Raw genomic sequence first — 22,937 nt, forward strand, 5'->3', positions numbered from 1 at the left:
AATCATCAGTGACATTCACAGTATCGTTACTCTGTAAAATTGTATCGTCCCTATTCAAAAAAACTTGTATTATATCCTAACTGTAACTGTTAGAAAGGCTCCAGATGTTTTAAGTTATTAGGCTAAGTCATTGTTTATTATTATTTGCATTTAATGTGTCCACCTAGGGTTCATGTTAATTCACCCGTTCCACCTTAAGAGCTGACGTTAACTCACCCGTTCCACCTTAACAGCATGAGCACTGATCATTAGTAGCTGCAGTGGAGACTAAACTCCGGTTAAGTTTAGTTTTCTTCCTCTTTAAAGTCCATTGTGCAGTGTGTCATTGTTGGATAACCACACTCATACACCTATTCAGAGCTGTACCCATTGTTTCATCCGTCTTCATGCCTGTTATTCACCTGTGCCTGCAACTATAAGCGGATTCGGCATCTCGCTGCGCGCAAAGCATGCTGGTCCGGGTCAAAGGTCAGGACTACCTAGCTCCCGCCTAGCTCGTATCATAAAACGTAAACATGGCCGAGTCTGACAAAGATATTGAATATTTTGAGCGTTGTAAAGTGGATGTTTTAAAAGAATATTGTAAGAGACGTGGACACGTTGTTACTGGGAAGAGGAAGAAAGAACTGGTGGCCCTCGCTTGGGCATTGTCATTTCAAAAAGCGCCTATAGTTTTGACAAATCAGCAGGAACGAGAGGCTGTCAACCTTGATTATAAATCTCTGCTTGAGATCAATGTTGACAGTTGATCCTGGGGGGATCGGGCATATTGTGGCGAGAAAGAAAAGGACGCCAACAAACCCCCGAAACCTGCTGGGTGAGAGACACCTCTCTAACATGTACACCACAATATAATATTTATATACTAGTTTACTAGTTAGCTTTAATGTAGTACAGTATATGTCAAACTTACTGATTTAATCCATTCGGCACGACGTTCTAGATCTTTTCTTTCAGTAGGAAATGGGATGAGTACGTATGGCGGGTCGCATATACATCGTGAGGTTCCTTTATTGCACTCGTGAATGGGGCAAAACTCTTTCATCCACGTATTAAGCCCACGTGTACCGTTGGAACAGCCACGCACTGAACAATGGGACCCTGGCATATTGCCTTAAAACGACCTTAAGCAAAGTAAATGCCTAAAAGTCCGTATAAGTAGCCGGTTGTTCCGCTAGACAGGGGCTTTGTTGACACGCTGGGCAGTCGTGAACTCTGACCCAGATATATTGACCCGGGAATCGCGCATGCGAACTGATAATGCTGATTTGGCTTATTGACTAAATAGTTAAACTTCATCCATTCAAGCTCTCGTTATTGTGTCCTGACCGACGCCCCGGGGGCGAATGAAGCTTAAACACTCAACGAACCAACCTATTATACAGTCCTTCAGTTAAATCTAACCAACAGTAACCCTTAACTCTTCTAACCCTTACCACCTCTATGAGTATACTTAATATGAACCATTTTAATATTTATTAACTACATATGTGTGAGCCATAGACCTGTGTTGCATTTAATTAAATTGTAATTAAAAGTTTTAATTGAATTTCCATGGTAGAGACAATTACAAACTGAATTATTTTAACCTTAATTCCAATTCAGTTATGATTACAACTGCGACAGATTCTTAAAATTACAATTATGATTATAATTATGCAATAACTTTAAATATCAATTACAAATGTAATTGATCCCAGCCCTAATATGGCACGATGGTTCTAAAGATGCTCAGGTTTCCCCCTCGCTGCTCTTTCTGGAACATTGATGTTGCTGCTGCTGCTGCTGCTCACTTGGCTTAAAGTAATGCCTCGGCTCATTCACTATTTATGGGAGTGGGCCCTGGGTGTGATGTCAGACGCTCCTGGACATTTCATCTGAGGATAGGCCTCAGCCTCTGCCTTTTCTCTGCTGTCTCCATGTGTACCGTACGTGTCCTTTTTCTGTTGAGACAGCATATTTTATTCATACTTTCAGGGAGAAGCAGTCCGACATGTGACACTTGAGTGGGACCAGATTCCTTCCACTGATGTTTAGTATCAGGCCAATAGTGCAGGGGATGATGGGATCACCTCACGGTTCACCTCAGCGTACCATGGGCTTTTCCTGGCTCACGTTTTTATGTTTGTTTCTTCTTTGTCACATGTTTATACCACTTCAATACTGTGGAACAAAAGCCTGTGACCATAAATACACAATAATAGATTGATCACTGAAATGACGACTGAACACAGTAAGGGTTCGACTCCCACTGTGAAGCATTCTGTGAACTTAACTTTAATTTAAAGTTTGGAAGTTTTTTAATTTAAATTTTTTTTTTACATTTTTTCACCTTATTTTCTCTCTTTTTTTCCCAGCAACAAACCAACTAAATAGCTGTTTTGATGGAAAAAGTGCAAAGAATATTATTTGTCTCGTAAAAAAAAAACAACAACTTGAGAGCAGATCAATTGAGCTTGTGTAATATTTTTTTTTTTTTTAAAGGAAAAACTAATGTATTCGTATGTGTTTACATGTGTAAGATTTTCATTGTAAATATATTGTGGAAAAAATGTATTCACACCTGCAACATAATATAGGGCTGGGCACTATGGACCAAAACTCATATCTTGATCTTTTTTTTTTTGCAAAATAATTATTTCTTGGATTTATGTAGCATTTTTTTTTTTTTAGGAGACTCAAAGTGCGTTACAGAAACCATTATTCATTCACATCACTCACATCAGTCATACCAGTGGTGGTAGGCTACAATGTAGCTACAGCTGCCCTGGGTCATACGGACAGATACGGCCCCTTTGACCACCATCAACATTCATGCGCAATTCATACCCATTTATACGAGGCAATGTGGGTAAAGTGCCTTGCCCAGCGACACAAGGACAATTACTTGGATAGATTGGGATTTGAACCTCCAACCCTTCAGTTACTGGACGACCCACTCTACTACTGACCACAGTCGCCCCAAAATGGCTATAAACATTTTTTTTAACTCAATAAAATCTTACTAAAAAGACAAATATTGGTTAAATTTGCTGATGCAAAATGCCACAAAGGCACATTTATTAACAAACAGCTGCACAATATGTGACACTTTTAACATTTTCTCCTCTAAGAGACAGCACATGTGAGTGAGCTCTGTAGTGTGGCTTGTCCTTGACCTTGTGGAAGGTCTGGGTTCGAGGAAACATTCAGAAATCCATCTAACCGTGCTTTTTAATGCTGTTCTGAGAAGTAGTGAAAGCAAAGACAAGTATTCTGCTGTCTCATGTTTTCTGCTCTCTTCTCGAGGTCAGCTTTCCAAAACACATTTTATCTCTCAGACACGGAGGCATCACACAGTCACATGCCTACACACACTCACATACTCACACATACACACCCCATACACATCCATTCACACACACAAACACATAAACGCACACACCTCCACTCCCATGACAACCAGCAGATACCAGAACTGGTTGTTTTGACCCAAAGAAGAAACTGTCTCTTTTCACTCTCTCCTATCACCTCCACCCTGTACTCTTTATCTCCTGGGGGGAGGACGGAGGGGGAATATACGTGTTGAGTTAGAACTGTGTCTCACTCTGCCTTCGAACGTCCGGCCGGACGGTCACTAATTTTTGTTCCACTTTGTACCCTTTTTTACTTAGTTTTATAATAAACCTTTTTTATAAAATCATCAATGCCACGCCTGGACTCCATCACTCAACCAGAGCAATAAATCATGTCTCCAAATGAGGTCAACCGCAAATTTGCCGTAACAATCTAAAATAAGCTATAAAATGAAAATGTATCGTTGAAGGCTATATTGTAATTTGCAATATCACCAAAATAGAAATCTTGATATATTGTCCAGCAGCGCTACATCATACACATCATCTCTGAAAATGCAACCGACTTCAATAAACAAAGCTTTGTCTTTACTAAATATACAGCATGTGTGTACAGATACACCAATTATTGATCCTGTTAGAGTACAGGAAAGCATCCCATAATGCACAGCCTGGTGAACAGCAGAGACCCTCTTGCCTACCAAGAATAGCAATGATCGATGGAGGGACAGGGTTGGACAGCTGAAAGCTGAAAAACGTGGATGTATCACCACTCTGAGCAGATGGTGAAAACTCAAATTGGCAGCAAGATTTTTTTTTCCCTGCAACAGTTGATGCTCATAGTGGCGTAGAGTGTGTCATTGATGATGGGTTTGTGCTTTTGTTGATGGCCTCCCTCCTTGTGTTGTTTCTATAGATTAACTACATTTACAAAATGATAAAACAAAAACAGGAAATTACAATGCAGCAATTGGAGCTGTGATAAATAACAAACAGCAATTGTATTTATTTTATTTTTGTCTTCTATTTCCCCCTTTTTTCTTTTTTTCTTTCTTTTTCTTCTTCTTTTTTCTCTCTCGTTTTTTTCTTTTCATTTCTTTCTTGTTCATTTTTGTTCTTTTTTTTTTTTCTTTCTTTTTTTTTTTTTTTTTTATTATTTTTTTTTCTTTTTTCTCTTTCTTTCTTCTTTATTTTCAGGGTTTTCTGTTTTTTCTTTTTCTCTGGCTCCTCTTTTTTTTTTCTGTTTATTGATTTCTGTAAGTTGTTTGTTCAGATTTTGCCCTTCTTTTTTCTCTTTCCCCCCCTTTTTTTTAATTATTTTCCCCCAGCAATAAATTAACGTTCTAAATAAATGGTGTTTCAATGAAAAAGGAGTTTTTAGAACTAGAGTGAATTGTAAGGAATCTTATCCTTCTGGTGCAGACAAACAACTTGTCAAATCAAGGTTTAGGGCAAATCTATTGATAAATCATACAAGCTTAAATGATATATTTTTTTAATTTTTAATTTTTTGTAAGCTTTTCGTAACATTTCTTAGATACTGCTTACCATATATCCATCTCCTTTTCCCCACTCTTTACAGTTAACCTAGTTCATGACTGTATGATGTAAAAAAAAAAAAGAGAAACTGTTTCTTTTCAGCATGTGTATAAAAGCCAGTGTGCTGACCTTGATGTGCCCGTGGCTGTTTTGTATTGATTCCCCACTGAAGAAGAATCATGTGACACTAACATCAGAACACATTCATCCAGCGACCTTCATCCGGGGATTTTTACGCTTCGCTTTTAATTTGTTTTTTTTTTTCCAAGCCGAAGGAGAATAATGGTGCTTTCAGAAAAGTCGAGAAATCTAGGTCAGAGGCGACTTTGGGACAATAATACGAGCTTTTTTCAAGAAAACTCTGATGGATCACGACCAAAACCACCTCCTACAATCACCCTGTCGAGTGTTTACATGTTGTCATGTTATTAATCTCATTTAATGTGTCAAACTCAAGGCCCGGGGCCAAAATCAGCCTGTTAGAGTTTGGTCCACAGGAGAAAGTAAAAAAAACAGAGAAAACATTAATTATTGTCTAAATTACCAAATCAAACTCACTTTTTTCAGACTTTAGCAAACTTTTGTCAATAAATATCTTTTTTCCTATTTTACGTCCATTTTTGCAAGGTTTTTTTGATACTTTTATCCAATTTTTTGTCCTTTCTTTAATTGTTTTGGGTCACTTTTCATTCAAATAAGCTATAAATACCACTTATTTCCTTTTTTCCCTACATTTTGCCTCATTTTATTCCACATTTTTGCCCTTTTTCACTATTGTTTGCCACATTTTGCACATGAGCTACCCTTTGCCATTACATACCACCTGGTTCTTCTTTATTTGCCTATTTTTTGGGCACTCTTGACTGCTTTTAGCCCATTTTAGTCTCACGTTACACTTTTTTCTTGCCATGTTTTTGCCACTTTTGGCCATTACCATGTCTTCCTCCACTCGCTCGTCCACACAATGCCCTGTATGCCAGATGGCCAGTCCACCCCTGAGTACAAATGAAATTACTGATTTAGAAATATACTCAAAAAAGTACAAGTAACCATAAAAGGAACAGTAACGTGAGTACTTGTAATCCGTTACTTTTACCTCTGGTCTTAGCTTATTCTGTTCCTGTCCTGCTGATTATTAAGCTTTAGGAAAGTTTAAGGAAATCCCAAAGGTCTTTTAAAACCCTCTTAAAAAGCAAACATATTTTCTAGGTATTTCGTTTTCTAACATCATCATATTAAACTCTGTCTTTGCTGTTTATCACCTCACAGGCCTCTCTTTCTCATTGCTCTTGCATCACCACTAATCCATGGTCCCCCAGCAACAATGACTTCTTTTCTCATCACTCTTTACATGGGAGCCCTGCAGCAACATGTTTACGACTCAGCAACGCAGCCCTCCAACTGTTAATGGAGTGCACACCGAGGGGAGTGCGAACGCAGGAAAACCAGGGGTTAAACGGAGACACAAAACACAGGAAGCAAGTGGGATGTGAAGAGGGAGTGTGAAAGGGAGGCTGGGTGTGACATATCTGGAGAAAATTGATGTCAAATCCCTCTATGTGGGATGTAAACAGGAAACAGTCTAAAATGTGGCATCTTGATCAATATAAAGGTAGTTAGGGTAAAATCTCAAATTGAATTATGTTTTTTTTTTTACATTTATAGAAATCCCTGTGGTTCATTAGGCCTTCCAGCTTCTACCTGATATACAAAGGAATGAAAAATGGACATTCACGTCTCAAAATGTCGCTGGAATGTATTTCCATTAAATATAAATGCGTTTTTTTCTGGCATTGCGTAACAAATTTGGCCTTACATGATCACATTTGATGTCTCACTAAAGCCAAATCCCATATGACAGTGTGTCACTTCAGTTCGGTTTCAGTTTTCTCCAGAGGAAACTGATCCAATTTCACCTATGTGAATTCAATTTTGATGACTGACATGCCAAATGTTGTGATAATTGGTTTTTTAATTTTTTTTAAATTCAATTTTTTATATTTTTTTGTTTGTACCAATGAATAGAATAAAACATCTGACAATATATCATGTATAAAAACAACGCATCTAATATTAACCAATGGGTTGCATACATTTGAACCTTAAACAAAAGAAAAAATGAACATAAAAAATTAGAAGACCCTAAAAAAGTACCTCAATAAAAAAAAAAATGAAAAAAATAATATCATGGTTATGTGTCAAACTCAAGGCCCGGGGGCCAAATTCGGCCCTTCAGAGCATCCGATTCGGCCCGCAGGAGAAAGTGAAAATGACTGCATATAATTCAGTTGTAAATTATTGTTGAAGTTTTTTTTTCCAAAAATCCTGCGATTTTTCTGAAATTATTCCACAAAATCTCCCCAAAAATAAATAGAAATTGGTTTAAAAAAAATCAAAAATCAAAGGACATTTACGTTACGTATCTGTCACTTGTTGCTAAGACATTAATTTATGTCTAAATTAGTGTACATGAATGTTGAAATTGTTAGTTTATCTTTATTTATTATATAATATAAACCTATTTAGCAGCATCGCTAGCTACGTGTACAGGATTTGAATTGAATTGTATATTTTCAATGAAACAAAGCGTAAATAAATCAGTGCCCGCCTGCAGCAGCTGCTGGAAACAGGAAAAATATGAGCAGGAGCAGTACGGCCGAACATTAAATATGCAGGATGTAAAACCCAAAGATAATCTTGTGTTTAGTTTGTGCAGCTGCGTATAAATGATCCGCGTCGTCAGTAGCAGCACTCATTTTCATACTGTAGTCATTTGCTTTTATTGTGTGAATGATTTTGGGTGCTTTGACTTTGGTGACACAGAGAAGTGATTTGTTTGGTCTCAGAGGAGCAAAGCAGAAACTTTGATGGATTTGCAGATGCGTGCAAAACAACAGCCTTGTAGAGAAATGCTTTGGAGGAAGGGCGGCTGGGATTGACAAATCATCTCCCCTCACAATACCCTGCTGCTGCCACAATAATAGCATTGCCAAGGAACAAATAATGAATAAATAAAGTTCTCTGAAATTGAATGAAGAGATCAATTAGCGAAGCGGGCTTTGTTTGTGAATGCAAATGGCCTCGTCTCACTGATGGAACAACCACAACGTGCACCAGAAAAGGCACTGCCAACCATGACTACATCCAGGGTTAGGGTCAATTACAATTACATCTTAAATTATCCATGTTCAATTACAACTATATTATGATTACGGGAACTGACATTTTTTTTTTCCCAATTACAATTAAAAATACAAATATTATTTTTTTTGCCTGGAAGTCAACTACAATAACATTCTCAATTACAGAAGTTTCATCAGCAAACAGCCTCAACATAAATACGCTGGAGTTTTTGTGTTCAAATCTATTGTAATTGACATTCCTATTTCCATACCAACTACAATTACAAAGCCAATTATGTGAACTCAATTGCAATTAAATTATGATTACAACAGCCACAAGTTTTTTTCTTTTTCAATCACAATTACAATTATATTTGACTCCCACACTGCTTAGGTCCACAAAGCACATTTTATCTTAAAAAAGGAGAACATTTGGACTAAAATCTCGACACATGACGTGTGTGACGCATTTTTGTTTTCCTAAAAATACACGTTCACAACGCTGTGCACCACGAGGTGAAACCCTGTTGTTATTCATGCTCAGGTCAAGGCAAAAATCAGTTTGTTCACACCCTCTGCTCTCTGAGGGTTTGTCTTTGCTCGATGCTGATAATGACGTATCTGAATCGAGGTGGAAAATAGGAAGAGGAGGAGGTAAAAAAAAAGAAAAAAGGCTGTGAGAAGAACAAGGGGAATGAAGTTAACAGCATGGGGTCAGATTGGATTTCATCACAGGGATCCAGATGGAGGCTGAAGCATGGAGAGAAAAGCGTGTTGATTGGTGTTGTGACCATATGCCAGCCTCTGAGAAAAAGAAGGGCTTCTTTTCCTTTTACGCCTTCTTACTTCAGGCTGTTTTTCCATCTTTTCCCTGGTAACAACCTTACATAAGAGTTCAGGCACAGAGTGAATAGGCAGCTTTGCCTCTGGCTGTGCACTGTCAAACAAACAATACAATTATATCATTAATGGAAGGACTTTATATACTACTGAAAGTACCGACACATGAAATAGCAGAGTAGCATATGAAATTCAATGACGTCTTATTCTTAATCCATAGGGTTTTAAAAAGAGTGGGCTCACCTTTTATTTTTTAAAGCTTTACTAGGTTTCATTTATTCATCCTGAATAAATTGACTTTGATCTGTCAAAACATGTCAGGAGATCAAAGTAAATTTCCCAAAAATACAGTTGGATGGAACCTTAATATATTTATTAAAAAAAAGTTGCAGGAATTATTACGCAGGGGTCAAGGACACATCATAGCAATCAACAGATGCCTCTGAAGAAGACTGGCAGTTGACGGTCAAAACATATCAGGAGATCAAAATTAAATTTCCTGAAAACAAAGTTGTTTGAATAAATGAAACCTTAAAATATTATTCAAAAAGAAAACAACAAGAACTTGTTGGAATTTTTACGCAGAAGTCAAGGACACATCAAAGCAATCAGCAGAAGCCTCTGAAGAAGACTGGCAGTTGACAGTCGAAACATGTCAGGAGATCGAAGTACAATTCCTGAAAAACTGTTTTCTGAATAATTGAAACCATAACATATTAACGTAATGTAAATTTTTTAAAAAACAAGCATGAAATATGGTGAAAAGGGATTAAAAGTCACAATAATGGGTCAACATATTAGACATTCGGTGAGAAAAGTGGTGGAAACAGTTTATAAGTGCCGAAAATGTCTTTCACGTGGAAATATTGTGCATAAAAGGCATTAAAATTTGATGGAGAAGTGGCAAAAATAGGAGTAGTGTAGCAAAAATGATTAAAAGGAGCAAAAATATAGCAAAAAAAAGGTGATGAAAATAGGTTAAAATATGGCAAGTTTGGTGTAGTTGCAGAAAAAGGGTAAAAATAAGCAAAAATTGACTCAAATTGTTCAGAAAATGTTCTTAGTTTCCTTCCAGTGTCTCATGACCCCAAACGGGGCCCTGGCTCCACGGTTGAGAGCCTCTGAGTTAAAGTATGAATTAAAATGGCTTTTACACTTGAGTGGTATACAGTCACAACTTCTATTAACCTTTCACATTTGACCCTGCATCAATAGCAGAGTCAGAGGGTCATTAGGTCTGTCAAATAAAATAAGCTCCAAAGCCAAAAGTTGGTCATTCCTGTGCCTCAGAATACAATTTCCTGATCCCATCTGTATTACAAGATGTGTGATTTTAGTTCATGTGTTTCCATGGAAGCAGGCATGTTGTTCAAAGGGCAACCCAGGTAGCACCATATGCCTCTGGAGCCTGATTGGACATCACAGGCACAATCTGAGTTTACTGATAAATGATGGCGTGCCTTGACTTGTTAATGAGGAATACAAAGAGAAACTATATGAAGTCAGGAAGGCATCTAAATTAGATTCCTGATTAGTTTTTACATATAGGCTTATGTGAACATTAGGGTTTTTGGCTAGAACAGACATCAGCTACTGGTGTAAACATAAAAAAATGACTCAAAAAACACATGAAATGATAGAGAAATGCATAAAATGACAGCAAAAACACGCAAAATTACTCAAAGTTTTCTGCAAAAATGCACAAAAGGACAACAAAAACACTGAAATGTACTCCCAAAACACCAAAGACAACTACCATACACAAAATAACAAAGAAACATACAAAATGACTCCAAAATGAAAACAAAAATACACAAAATGGCTCATAATTTGTTTCGAGAATGACAGAGAAATAACAAAACAACAGCAAAAACACACAAAATTACTGCAAAAATGCACAAAAGGACAACACAAATTATGCAATTTACTCCAAAAACACATAAGACAAGTCTAGTCTACCATACACAAAAATAACAGAGGAACGTCCAAAATGACTCCATACAAAATTACAGATAAATATACAAAACAGCATCAAAATTACACAAAAACTTTGCTGCAAAAATACACTAAAGGACAACAAAAACACTGAAATTTACTCCAAAAACACACAAGACATTTACCATACGCACAAATAACAGAGAAACATACAAAATGACAGATAAATATACAAAACAACAGCAAAAACACACAAAATTACACAAAAACTTTGCTACAAAAATGCACTAAAGGACAACAAAAATACTAAAATTTACTACCATACACACAAATAACAGAGAAACATACAAAATGACTCCAAAAACACTCAATCAAAACAAAATTACACAAACTTTCTTTTTTTTTGCAGAATGACAGGAAGATATACAAAACAACAACAAAATCCTTATTCGCTGCATCAATGTGGCCCTTGGATCAGACAGTCACACTTTTGTGGCCCCTGCTGTGATAAAAGTTGCCCATTGCCGGTCTAGAATCTATAAACTATGCAAAGATTCAGACCCTGAAGCACAAAACATTTTTTGAACTTTAACTAAACCTAAATTTAGAGGAATTACTGCAGAATAAGAGCATTCCCAATATGCAAAAGTTTAGTATAGTACTACATGGAGATAAGTAGTCTGGATTTTTTATTTATTTTACAATACCAGCACATAGCCTGTCATCCAAGAACATCCAGTACTCTACTGTGCAATTTGATACTAAAATGTGGTAAATGTACGTTACATTGTGGTTTCAGGCAACAAGGGAGAACAGGGAGATGTGGGCAGCATGAAAGGAGGGGAATAAATGTCCCTAAAATGAAAGTGAATCAATATGATCGCCTGAGGAAGTGAAAAAAAGGGCTGGAAAGAGGAGGAGGGGGTGTTGAAATAGTGTTGGAGCAAGATTAATGGCCATTTAACAGGAGCTGCATTCATTAGTTAGTCAGAGAGGCAGTATGTGTGTGTGTGTGTGTGTGTGTGTGTGTGTGTGTGTAGTTCCAGCATTTTAATCTTTGTCTTTAACTCTGTACATTTCCCCCACGACTCTTTCCATAATGACCAACCAGCTGTAAAACTAAATACTTGCTTGTTGTTTTTATCCTTTTTTTAATGTCTTCTTATAAAAAACACTTATTGTGACTCAACAGCTCCACCTACAGGTTTGAGGATCAATCAGCCTGATTGGACCACGTGATGTAAATCACACTGATTAAATTATTTCTTATTTCAAGCACCTGGGAGTGGGTGTTAAGAAATAAATCATTTTAAAAGGCACGGGAACAGATTAACGCCATGACGAGACAACTTTGTGTTTAACGTTTAAATATTGGGATGAATTCTGACTAAAGATTGAACTTTTTTTTATTTATTTAGACTATTTCTCATAAACTAAAGTAAAACCCTGTAAATAGATGGGTTCTCAACTGGTCTCACTCTGGGACCCACATTTTGCCATTAAATCAGGGCCCAACTTTTTTTTTTTATAATTCAACAAACCTAATTTAGTTTTTCAAACATAAATCTATATATTTTCCTGTGCAACATGCATTTCACAGCATGCCTGTCAAAAGAAAAGATGCTTTCAAAATAAAAGACAAGTCCAACATGAGATGATAGACACTAAGAATTGATCAACTTTTGACCAGCTGTCTGCGACCCACTTTTGGGTTCCGACCCATCAGTTGAGAATCGCTGGAATTCAGACATTGCTCAGATTAGATTTTCTACTAAATGTCACAGTTGCAACCTTTTATTGAATAATCCCAGCAAGTTATTTTTTGTATATGTTTAGGTTTTATTTATTCAGACAACTCTTTTTCAGGAAATTTGAGGTTTTTTCCTGCTGTAATTTTTTTTAATTTTTATTTAATAGTTAAAACACAACTATATAAAACATAAAAAAATAATTCCTAGTGTGTTTAATTTTTGATACATTTGATATTTTTACTTGGTGATCTTAGTATTTAACTGGTAAAATGAAATAAAAACAGTTTTTTTTTTTACCATGAAAAGGTGAAACACCAGGTTATAAAATGATCAGCATAAATACAAATGAATCATATTGGAGGTACTTTCAGAAATAAGTGATAATAATAATAATAATAATAATAATAATAATAATAATAATAATAATAATACAAAGAAATGATTCAGAAAAAGTAGCTGAGCAGTATTGATGAGGCAGTTTTATTGAGTCAAAAAAATACTCAGGTGAGGCCATGGTATGTACAAAATATCATTTTTACAAAAAAACTCCTTCTAGCAGAAATTCTTCAGCAAATAAATAATCGGTAGAAAGTGAAAAAGAACTCCAGCAGGAACACTTTGACGCCTTAATCTCAGACATGACAGAACATCTGTCTGCGTGCGTCTCACTTGCTCTTGTATGTGAGTTGTTTGCGATGGTAGTGAATCCAGGCGGGAGCGCCAACAAGCCCCGTCAGGAAACCAATCATAGCTCCCAGACTGCAGGAAACAGGCCAAACCTGTGAAAAAGAGATAAGTAAAACTGGACTCTGATCAATTCACAGAAACACATCTCCCAGTAGCATTTTGTGTATTTTTCACCCATTTTACAAGTTTTTATTGTTATTTTGTGTATGTTTAGAGTCCTTTTGTGTATTTTTGTTGTCATTTTGTGTATTTTCATAGTCATTTTGAATTATTTTTTTCTCCTAAGTGTTTTTGTGTGTGTGTTTGGAGTCATTTTGGGCATTTTTCCTCACATTATATGTGTTTTGGTTGTTGTGTTGTGTATGTTTTGATTCATTTTGTGTATTTTTCTGTCATTTTGTGTGTCTTTGGAGTCATTTTGTTTATCATTTCTATTTCCCCATTGTGTATGTTTTTATTTTGTGTGTTTGGAGTCATTTTGTGTAATTTTTGGCCAATTGTATGTGTTTTTGTTGTGTATTTTTGAAGTCATTTTGTGTGTGTTTTGAGTCATTTTGCATATTCTTTCTGATTGCACTGTGTTTTTTATGTTGATTTGTATGTGTCTGGAGTCATGTTGTTTTTCTATTCATGTTATAATTTTTTGTATTTTTGATATCATTCTGTGTATGTTTACAGTAATTTGGGGTATTATTCCTTTCATTTTACATGTTTTGGTTGTTTTGTTCTGTATGTTTTGATTCATTGTGTGTATTTTTGTTGTCACTTTGTGCATGTTTGAAGTGCATTTTTTCTCATTGCATGTGTTTTAGTTGCTGTTTTGTGTGTTTGGAGTCATGTTGTATTTTTGTGAAGTAATTTTGTATGTGTTAGTAGTTATTTTGTGTATTTATTTCTCATTGCATGTGTTTTAGTTGTTGTTTTGTATGTGTTTGCAGTGACTTTGCTTATTTTTCTCTCTTTGTATGTCCTGTATCCTGTACTCTCCTTACTCCGTCTGTACTCTGGTAGGAGGTTTCGGTCCATCAGGACCAGAACCTCCAGACACAAAAACAGCTTCTTTCCCTCTGCCACCATCCACATGAACACACCCCAAGTCACCCACTGACCCCCCCCCCCCTCCACACCCGATCACCACCTCCACCAGCTTGATATCTGCTGCACTGTATATATATATTTATATTTATCCTATTTATCCTTTATTCTCTATCTATTCTTTATTTATCCCTCATCCTTTATATTTATCATTATTATTATTATTATTGTTGCTGGGTTGTTCGTTGTTCTTTGTTGTTTTGTTTTTATTTCTTTTATTTCTTTTTGTTGCTTGTTTTTGTGCACCAACCACCAAGTCAAATTCCTTGTACTGTCCTCAAAACTGTACATGGCAAATAAAACATTTCTGATTCTGATTCTGATTCTGACCTGCCAGGGCCTGTCCCAGTCCAGAGGTATGGGGAAAGCTCCCAACCAGGCCCCCACCACGGTGCAGGCCACAGTGATCTGCAGACAGGTGTCCCACACTGACATGGCCCTGATGACACAGGCAAAACAATCCCACTCGTGATTACTAATCAGAGGCACAAGGGACGACATGTTTGTTTTTGATTAGTTACCCATGTCTGCTGAACACTCGTATCCAGGCCTGGACGCTGGGGCCGAGGACACAGAGGCAGCGCAGAGTGGTCAAAGACGTCAGCAGCACAGCCAGAGAAAAGGTTTCTAAAGCGGATCTGAGACACATGAACACATCACTGAGGTGACTCACCTGCACTTCTTCACAGTAAACACACTGGGGCAGTGTGGCATCATTAGAAACCAACAAAAAGTCATGTTCCTTCTCTAACTATCACAGAAAAGAGCTGTGTTCAAAGTGTCACACTAACATACTACTCATACTAAGTGTGATGTTAAAATGAGTATGTAGTGCATTCACATTAGATAGTATGGAAATATTAAGGACGCGAGAAACACTCAGATGTACATTTTTTAAGTATGCACGGTGGGCACACTAGTCATACGCAACCGTCCCATGATGCATTGCGAGTGGAACGTATAATTATTCTGGGACCGACTTCAAGCTAAAAATCAAACATCCAATTTTCAAAACAAAAGCATCTCTTCATCTTGTCTTCCTTTAGTTTAATGCTTTTGTAATTAGGGCTCTTGTTTTGAAATAGACCAGAAGTTTTGTAAGTAGCCCAATGGAGGGTCTCCAAAAATCTCCGTAATGTTGGAATTAAATGTGTATATACGCAGGTTTAATGGATCAAATGAGCACATGTTGATATTCTACTTGGTCACTTTCTCATTTAAATTGATTTCAGAACTTTTAAAGGTGGAGAATAAACAAAGATATTTAGCCTCAGTGTGATTCAGGTTTTTGTCGTTGTAGGTTCCAAATGCATCTTGGGAAACTTGGAAGTATACTTCAGTGGGAACGGTCATCATCCTAATCATACTTATAATCTATAGTAGACAGTAGAGTTGTCCCGATCCAATATCGATCCGATATTAGTCTGAAAACAAATATCGGATTCAAATTTCTCAATTTTCCGATTTCAAAAAAAAAAAAAAAAAATCATTCATTGTTTATTATGAAACAGATTGATTTATTGCTTGTGTTCATTGAAAAATACATGACAAGAGGCCATTGAAAAAATAATCACATATTAAATCACAAGATTGAGGAAAAAAAATCGCAATTAGATTATTTTCCAAAATCGTTCCTTATTCTGGTGTAATCCAATGATTCCAACCAGAACAACCAAAGATGTTTCCATATTTGAAGACTTTTAATATTGGCACATGATTATAGGGAAATAGCTGATGTTTTATGCTTCATCAATTGCAGATTGTGTCAGTATGTGTATACGGGCAAATACCAATTAATCATTTATTCTTTTTTATGGTATTACATACATCAAAGGGAAATATTGATTAATTAAAAGTTTGGGCAAAAGAAAAATCAGCTGAAACTTACTCGATCAGCGGCGCTCCATATAAAACCACAACGGAGTGGAAAAAAAGACACGACAAGAAGAAGTAGAGACAGGAGCGAAACAACCTGGAGAGCTGCAGAGAACAAGAGAAATCTTTTTAACATGTAGATAAATAACAGGTAAACAAGTGCAGTATCTAAAAAGCACAGGATGCAAAAACAATAGGCATTTAATACAACTGAGTTCCAACAGAAAACAACATGTTATAATATTAACTAAGAAATATGAGGGGAAAAAAGGAGAAAAACAGACAAAAATACATTACAACACATTTACATGAATACAGAACAAAAAACAAAAAAACAAAAGCAATTGTCATCTTTTCAATTTTATCTTTAAACCAAAAACATTTGACTATAAACCCAAGCAAAATCATGAAAATCGATTAAACCTTTACTTTTATTTGACTAATTGAATTCCCATGTTAAAGCAGCGAAGACATTTAATAAAAAAAAATTAAAAAAAAGCAAACACACAATTTACCCTATGAATAGAAATGAATACACAAACTATTTTAACATTATACAAAACGTATTGAAAGTCAATTTTGATCACAATATGTTGACAAAAAAAAGTTTTTTTTTTTGTTTTTTTTTCGAAAATCATGCAATTTCACTAAAATTATTCCACAATTTTTTCCTAAATTCAATACAAATTTGGTCACAAACTCAAGGAAATTTAAATACTGGATATTGTCTGTAACTTCCATTACTTTACTTATATTTATAGGGTAGAACAATGTTGAAATTGCTTGTTTTCCCGCCGAATTTGGCCCTTGAACTAAATTATGTTTAACACCTAGAACATCACTGGTGTTTTAAATGTGACCAGGGACCATATTAAGAACTACAGGGGGCCTGACTTGGCCTGCGGACCTTATATTTTAAATTCCATCATCAACTGACCTTGTATCCCAGTGTGTGTTTCTTGGTAGGCGGAGTGATACCGAGGAGCCAAAACACCGCGACACTGACCGCAGTCACGGCCCCGGACACCGAGTAGAGCCAAACCAGGTGAGTCCCGTAGACCGAGAACCCCGGGACGAACACGGCCGGTAACACCGTGGCCATGAACACCGAGGAGGCGATGATGGCGTGAGTGGACGCCATGGCTCTGATTTCATGGTCCCACATGGTGAAGAAGGAATCAGAAGGTGAAGAAACACATAAAACGTGAGGAAATCGGCGGAGGACGCTTAATCCTAAAAGGAAGAACTTCACCCGGCTTCCGTCAACACGGGGTGACGCTTACTTCCGCTACACCTTCACAATAAAAGTCGTGCCTTTAAATGTACTAAAAAAAAACTGTCTCGAGTGGTTCTCAAACTTTTTTGTGTACAGTATTCCCCACTTTGGACAACGGTAAACTTTTACATAATTAATCAAAAACTAAATTAAACCAATCACCTGCATAAAAAAGAAATGTAAAAGCGCAGTAGTAAAAAATACAGGACATAAACATTGTTTGCAATCTGTGCCAAAAAGCTTAAGTAAAATACGAATGAAATAAACCAGCAGGGAACAAGTAAAAATCATAATGCAACTAACATATTACATGAATAAATTAAAACTCAAAAACTAAATTAAACGAATCACCTGTAAACTATATTTGAAGGTGTTAGTTGATGACTAATAGTTAATTAGTCAAAAACACAGGAAATAAATGAACATCGTTTGCAATATGTGGGAAAAAGCTCAAGAAAACCAAAAAGAAATTTGATTTTAAATAATTATTTTTGCACTGTTGTTCCACGTTACATTTTGTTCCCAGTCGCATATCTAATGCAGTCTAATAATTTAATAATCTTTATATTTCTGCTGCATTTTTAGGCTTCTCTTTATTACTTTCTTCGTGTGTGCCTGTGTAGGTGTTTTGTTTAGTGTTATTGAGAACTTTGAGAAGCACTGGTCCAACATCATTCGACATGCATGTTTCATATTTTATAGGAAAAATTATTTAACTATTGAATAAATCAAATCTAACGTGATCTAATTTATTTTATTTTTATTTTTTGGTAAAAAATATTAAGATGCAAACTGTGGTACGTGAGACTTAATATTACCTGTCAGTGTGTTAAAAGCATCTTTCCTTTACAAATAGGCTATGTTTATTTTTAAAATAATTCCAAACATACAACATTTATGCATGCGTTACTAAGTCTTTTTATTTTGAAATCCACGTACAATGTAGAAGACGGCGACCTGTAGAGGGCAGCATTACGCCATCTGCCGGAATTTCCGACGACGAAGAAGAACGTCTTATGAAAGCGGAAGAGAATGCTACAAAAGTGTAGAAGCTAAGAAACGAAAACGACTAAATTTGATATTTTTACGCTGTAAACGGATTGAGAGTGAAGATGGTCTGCGAAAAATGTAATGTATTACTCTTTCTAAATATAACTATACACCCCGTGTTTGAGTTTTTATCTGTTAGTGTGGTTTTGAAGCTTGGTTAGCGTCGTGTGATGCTAGCTGTTGTGTGTGAACGGGACTTCATTGTTGTTGACACTCTTTGTATTTCCCGTGTTTTGATTTTAACGACGTATTTTGTTTGTTTTTCAGGTGAGAAGAAGCTCGGGAGAGTGATCACTCCTGACACCTGGAAGGACGGAGCACGAAACACTACAGGTGAGCTAAAGGCCTCATTACACAGACAGGATTAGCTGCTTGGTTAGTTACACAGGTAGATTATGACATGTTAGGCATTTAAATTGTATTTATCTAGTTCCAATCAATCACAGACTAGCTGCTTCACGTTGTAGAATAAGGTTAAAATAAGACTTAATTAAGTTGAAGTAAATATATGAATATACGCAATAAATAAGTAATTTAATACCTAAATATGGCGTATGTGTGTAAGTATTTTTTTTATGTATGGCAGACTCTGTCCTCTATATACATTAAAGTAGTTGCAAAATTACAGATTAGGTGAATGAAATGCCATCTGCTCATGTTGCACCCATTTGCACAACGATATTGCATGTGTTTATAATGGCTTGTATGGAATTATATATTCAAATCTTCAACCTTTGCTTATACATTTTAGCTAAACCTTGTAGTTCCAACACTTTTCTTACTTACTTTGTGTTCTTGTGGCATGATAGTGGCAAGTAAAGTAAGAATTTAATTGTGCGGGAAAATGTAGTTTTGCTTTACAATACCGGTAGAGCAGCGTGACAATGCTAAATTTACAGGTATTTCAGGCAGGATAAGCAACAGAATAGCATGATTTGGGGAAATTTTACGATTATGGATTGGTAAGCAATGTTGCGATTGCGATTTGATAAATAGTGTAATAATGACACTTCTTGCCTTGGTAACAAAGATTATGGATAATTTACCTTAAAACACTAAAGTATAATTAAGTACAAATGAAAGCTTTTACAGTACTGTTTTCAGTTCATTTTCCCCAGAAAAAGAACAATTTAAAGTGCAAAGACAATAGTAATATGGCATTACTGTAAACTTAAGGTATTTCTATATAAAAACAAAAACAAATGTTGTACAATACTGTCAAAAAAATGAAGGCATTTCCGCAAAGTGCATACAGAAACGGTGCAGCTCTGTAAACTTAGACATTCTAAACAGTGCACGTCTATTTAAATCGCAAATCGCAGCTTTTCATACGGTTACATAACCACGTGTTCTCATATTGCGATTAGATCATTAGAATAATGGATTGATGTACATAGTGGTATGATGGATCAGTGTAAACATATCTTATATTGTTTGTAAGATCATTTTTTTATATTAAAGTAAAAAAGAAATCTCTCTTTGTCTTATTCAGAGAGTGGTGGACGCAAGCTAAACGAGAACAAGATGTTAACGTCTAAAAAAGCCAGGTGAGTAACCTGCCCATCCGCTCACTGTCATACTTTAGATTATAATCATCTTTTCCTTACCGTGGTGTGACGTCATTATTTGCAATTTTGATGGCTTCCAGGGTTAACCCCTACAGCAGGACCGGCTTCGCCATCTGCAGGATCTGCAAGAGCTCGGTTCATCAGTCTGGATCCCACTACTGCCAGGGATGTGCTTACAAGAAAGGTACCGACTGCATACAGTGGTTTATCTGTGAACCTGACACTTTGAATCCATTTGTTAAATTTTTTTCCTCTTTTTGTTCCCCATATTTTGCCTTTTTAGGGATTTGCGCCATGTGCGGAAAGAAAGTTCTGGATACTAAGAACTACAAACAGACGTCTGTGTGAGCAGAACAGAGACTGTGAAGGGATCATCCTGGAGATAAATGTGTTATCAAATGTGAGGAAATCACATATTTTTGCTGTAAATATCAGTGGCCACACACAGCTTGGCACCGTATTGTACAAACGCTCCCAAGCTTTTACATTTCTTGTGTTTAAATTCAATACTTGTAGTCATTGCAATGTAGTGTTTTCCTTTTTTTTGAGTGAATTAAAGACTTCCATTCTGAAATTGGACATTGTCTCATGTTTCTGCCTGCAGGTGTACATTTTCTGATTCTTGCCTCTTACGCACAGCATGCTCACATTTGTTCTGTGTGGCTGTAATAATTGGTTTACTGTGACATAATCATATTTGGTAACTGCACGTGTTACCCCGTCACATACGCAACAGACTGCCGTCAAAGAGAAAGGTTACAGGTTGAACTGTGACGTCTTCTACTTTTGATATTTAAAGGGCATGTTCTCCCTCCAGGCCTTTAGTCACGTGCACACGTCCTTTGATTTGTGCTGGTTGCACCGCTGCATAACACACACAGCAGCCACCTGAAACAAATATGAGCACTCTACTGTAAAAAATATAACAGGAGGGAGCAAAACAGAATTCCTTCTCGTTTGGCAAACTCACCTGCTTTGATCACGTTAAACGTTTTTTTCCTCCATTGTTTTTAAATGAATGTTTAAAGGTTTAATGTAATTACCACATACAATAGTTTAAAACAAACAGGGGAACATTATCCATTTTGTGTCCTTAAACTCATCATTTGCCACAATGTGACCATTTTGTCTTCATGGTGGATGGATTTTTATTTTATTTTAAATCTCAAAGAAGAAATTAAGAACGAGAGACGGGCTTTCTTGACATTTGAGCATAAAAATAGAACAAGAAAACCGTATTTCTAAAATCTGTGATTTGACATTTTGTTATTTTTATGAGTTTTGCAGAATAATCACAACCCTACCTTTTTTTTGAATGAAGGTCACATTTTCTACCTGTTAAAATCGAGTTAGGATGAGGGGGGTCCTGAAAACATTTAATTCTTCAAATGAGACCGCAACGAAAACACACTTAAAATAAACTAGTGCAGTGCCCGTATAGGAAGTATGTATTGCTTTAGAAAAGTGGAAGGTTAAGTGGCTTTTTCATGGATGGCCAAATGAGGTGGTGTTTGAAGGTGGGACGTCAGGGACATTTAGGTTTATTGTGAAATATGTAGAGTGATAACTATTGTGTTTTCATATATTTTGGCTTTTAGCAAGGACACTGTAGGGAGTTGAACTCCATCCATTCCCATTCCAATTTGTTGTCAGTCTGATCCTGATCCGCAGAGATATTTGAGGAACACACACACACACACACACACAGACAGAGATTCCTTGCTTTTATAGAGAGGTGATAAATTGTTCAGTAATGGTGAGGGTTAGTTAAATATATGTAATAGTAAATGTTTTGTTGTCACAGTGTGCTTACTGTGTCAGCACTTCTGTAAAAAAACGACATTGCTCAGAGAGTGATGCTTTTTAGAACGTTGGAACATAGTATCACCTGTAGAGGTAGGACCAATGTTCTAACTGATGACATCATCACTGAGTCCGTAAACTCAGGAGGTGCGGCGTCCAAACAAATTCGATGCTGCACACTCTTGAACCAAGCAGCAGCCATGTTGAAACGCTCAGGTCAGTTTGATCCTGATCCGCAGAGATATTTGAGGAAGACACACACACACACACACACACACACACACACACACACAAACACACACACAGACAGAAATTCCTTGCTTTTATAGAGAGATATATATATACTGTATATCACAATCAGGACAAACCTAACAAACTAATCGGCATCACCTAAAGCCTTTAAAACAGTGTAAGATATCTCAGAAAATGAGAATAAAACATTATAGTTGTGATATTTAGAAAATCTCGAATTTTATTGCATCCATTGATCAACCGTTAAGATTTATAACAGGTATATAAATTGCCACCGACCCAATTGCTTAACCCTCGTAGAACTTTTAATGCTGGTGTTTCCAATGACCCAGTCAATTTCCTTCTTTCATCACCTCACACAGATGACTAGATTTATTAACGTAATCAATAACCCTCCCCGATACATGTCGTAATTAATAACCCTGACACATGTAACGTTACAAGCACGATTGTGGTTCTCTGATTCCTTCACAGCAGGTTGCTCTGGATGCCAAAGACAGTTTACTCTCTCTGACTCCCTTGTTGTTCTTCTTCTGGTACTTTTCCACCTTCAGTTTAGAGTCCAGGGGTGGGGATTTGACCCCCCCCCCCCCCCCCACACCAACACACACTCTTCGCCACAGTCGGTCTTGTGATGTCCAACATGACGGGGGTGTCTTCCATGGTCTTTGTTCATCTTCACCTCTCCTTGACTCCTTTTTACGATGCTGTGTATATGTTGACACATTTACCAAGTCTACATCCCCCAAACATGATTTTACATAAGCATTCAGGTTACACGCTAACATTTTGACATCATAACCTTTGCT

The 22,937-nt window shown here is 36.6% G+C and overlaps 2 protein-coding genes across 2 annotated transcripts; one reads left to right on the plus strand and one right to left on the minus strand.

Annotated features, from left to right (window-relative positions):
• Window positions 1-12,979: 12,979 nt before the first annotated feature.
• Window positions 12,980-17,456, minus strand: pigf (phosphatidylinositol glycan anchor biosynthesis, class F). The gene is made up of 5 exons (XM_028476786.1): window positions 17,117-17,456; window positions 16,193-16,284; window positions 14,826-14,942; window positions 14,635-14,743; window positions 12,980-13,301 (listed from the first exon to the last, which is right to left on the minus strand). The coding sequence occupies exons 1-5, from the start codon at window positions 17,342-17,344 to the stop codon at window positions 13,188-13,190; spliced, it is 660 nt and encodes a 219-aa protein (XP_028332587.1). The 5' UTR covers window positions 17,345-17,456; the 3' UTR covers window positions 12,980-13,187.
• Window positions 17,457-18,364: 908 nt separating this feature from the next.
• On the plus strand, window positions 18,365-20,652 carry cript (cysteine-rich PDZ-binding protein). Its single transcript, XM_028476788.1, has 5 exons — window positions 18,365-18,583; window positions 18,773-18,838; window positions 19,998-20,052; window positions 20,154-20,257; window positions 20,357-20,652. Exons 1-5 carry the CDS (start codon window positions 18,568-18,570, stop codon window positions 20,419-20,421), a joined length of 306 nt encoding a protein of 101 aa, XP_028332589.1. The 5' UTR covers window positions 18,365-18,567; the 3' UTR covers window positions 20,422-20,652.
• The last annotated feature ends 2,285 nt before the right edge of the window (window positions 20,653-22,937 follow it).

This window comes from Gouania willdenowi, chromosome 19 (assembly GCF_900634775.1).
Source record: "Gouania willdenowi chromosome 19, fGouWil2.1, whole genome shotgun sequence".
NCBI lineage: Eukaryota > Metazoa > Chordata > Actinopteri > Blenniiformes > Gobiesocidae > Gouania > Gouania willdenowi.

What these genes read in the sequence shown, in the direction of transcription:
- pigf (XM_028476786.1), bottom strand. Translation starts at nt 17,344, where the DNA reads ATGTGGGACCATGAAATCAGAGCCATGGCGTCCACTCACGCCATCATC. An exon ending in TATGGAGCGCCGCTGATCGA is followed by an intron (nt 14,943 to 16,192) that starts GTAAGTTTCAGC and finishes CATGTGTCTCAG; the next exon opens with ATCCGCTTTAGAAACCTTTT. An exon ending in CGAGTGTTCAGCAGACATGG is followed by an intron (nt 14,744 to 14,825) that starts GTAACTAATCAA and finishes CTGTGTCATCAG; the next exon opens with GGCCATGTCAGTGTGGGACA.
- cript (XM_028476788.1), top strand. An exon ending in CGGAGCACGAAACACTACAG is followed by an intron (nt 18,839 to 19,997) that starts GTGAGCTAAAGG and finishes TGTCTTATTCAG; the next exon opens with AGAGTGGTGGACGCAAGCTA. An exon ending in TTAACGTCTAAAAAAGCCAG is followed by an intron (nt 20,053 to 20,153) that starts GTGAGTAACCTG and finishes GATGGCTTCCAG; the next exon opens with GGTTAACCCCTACAGCAGGA.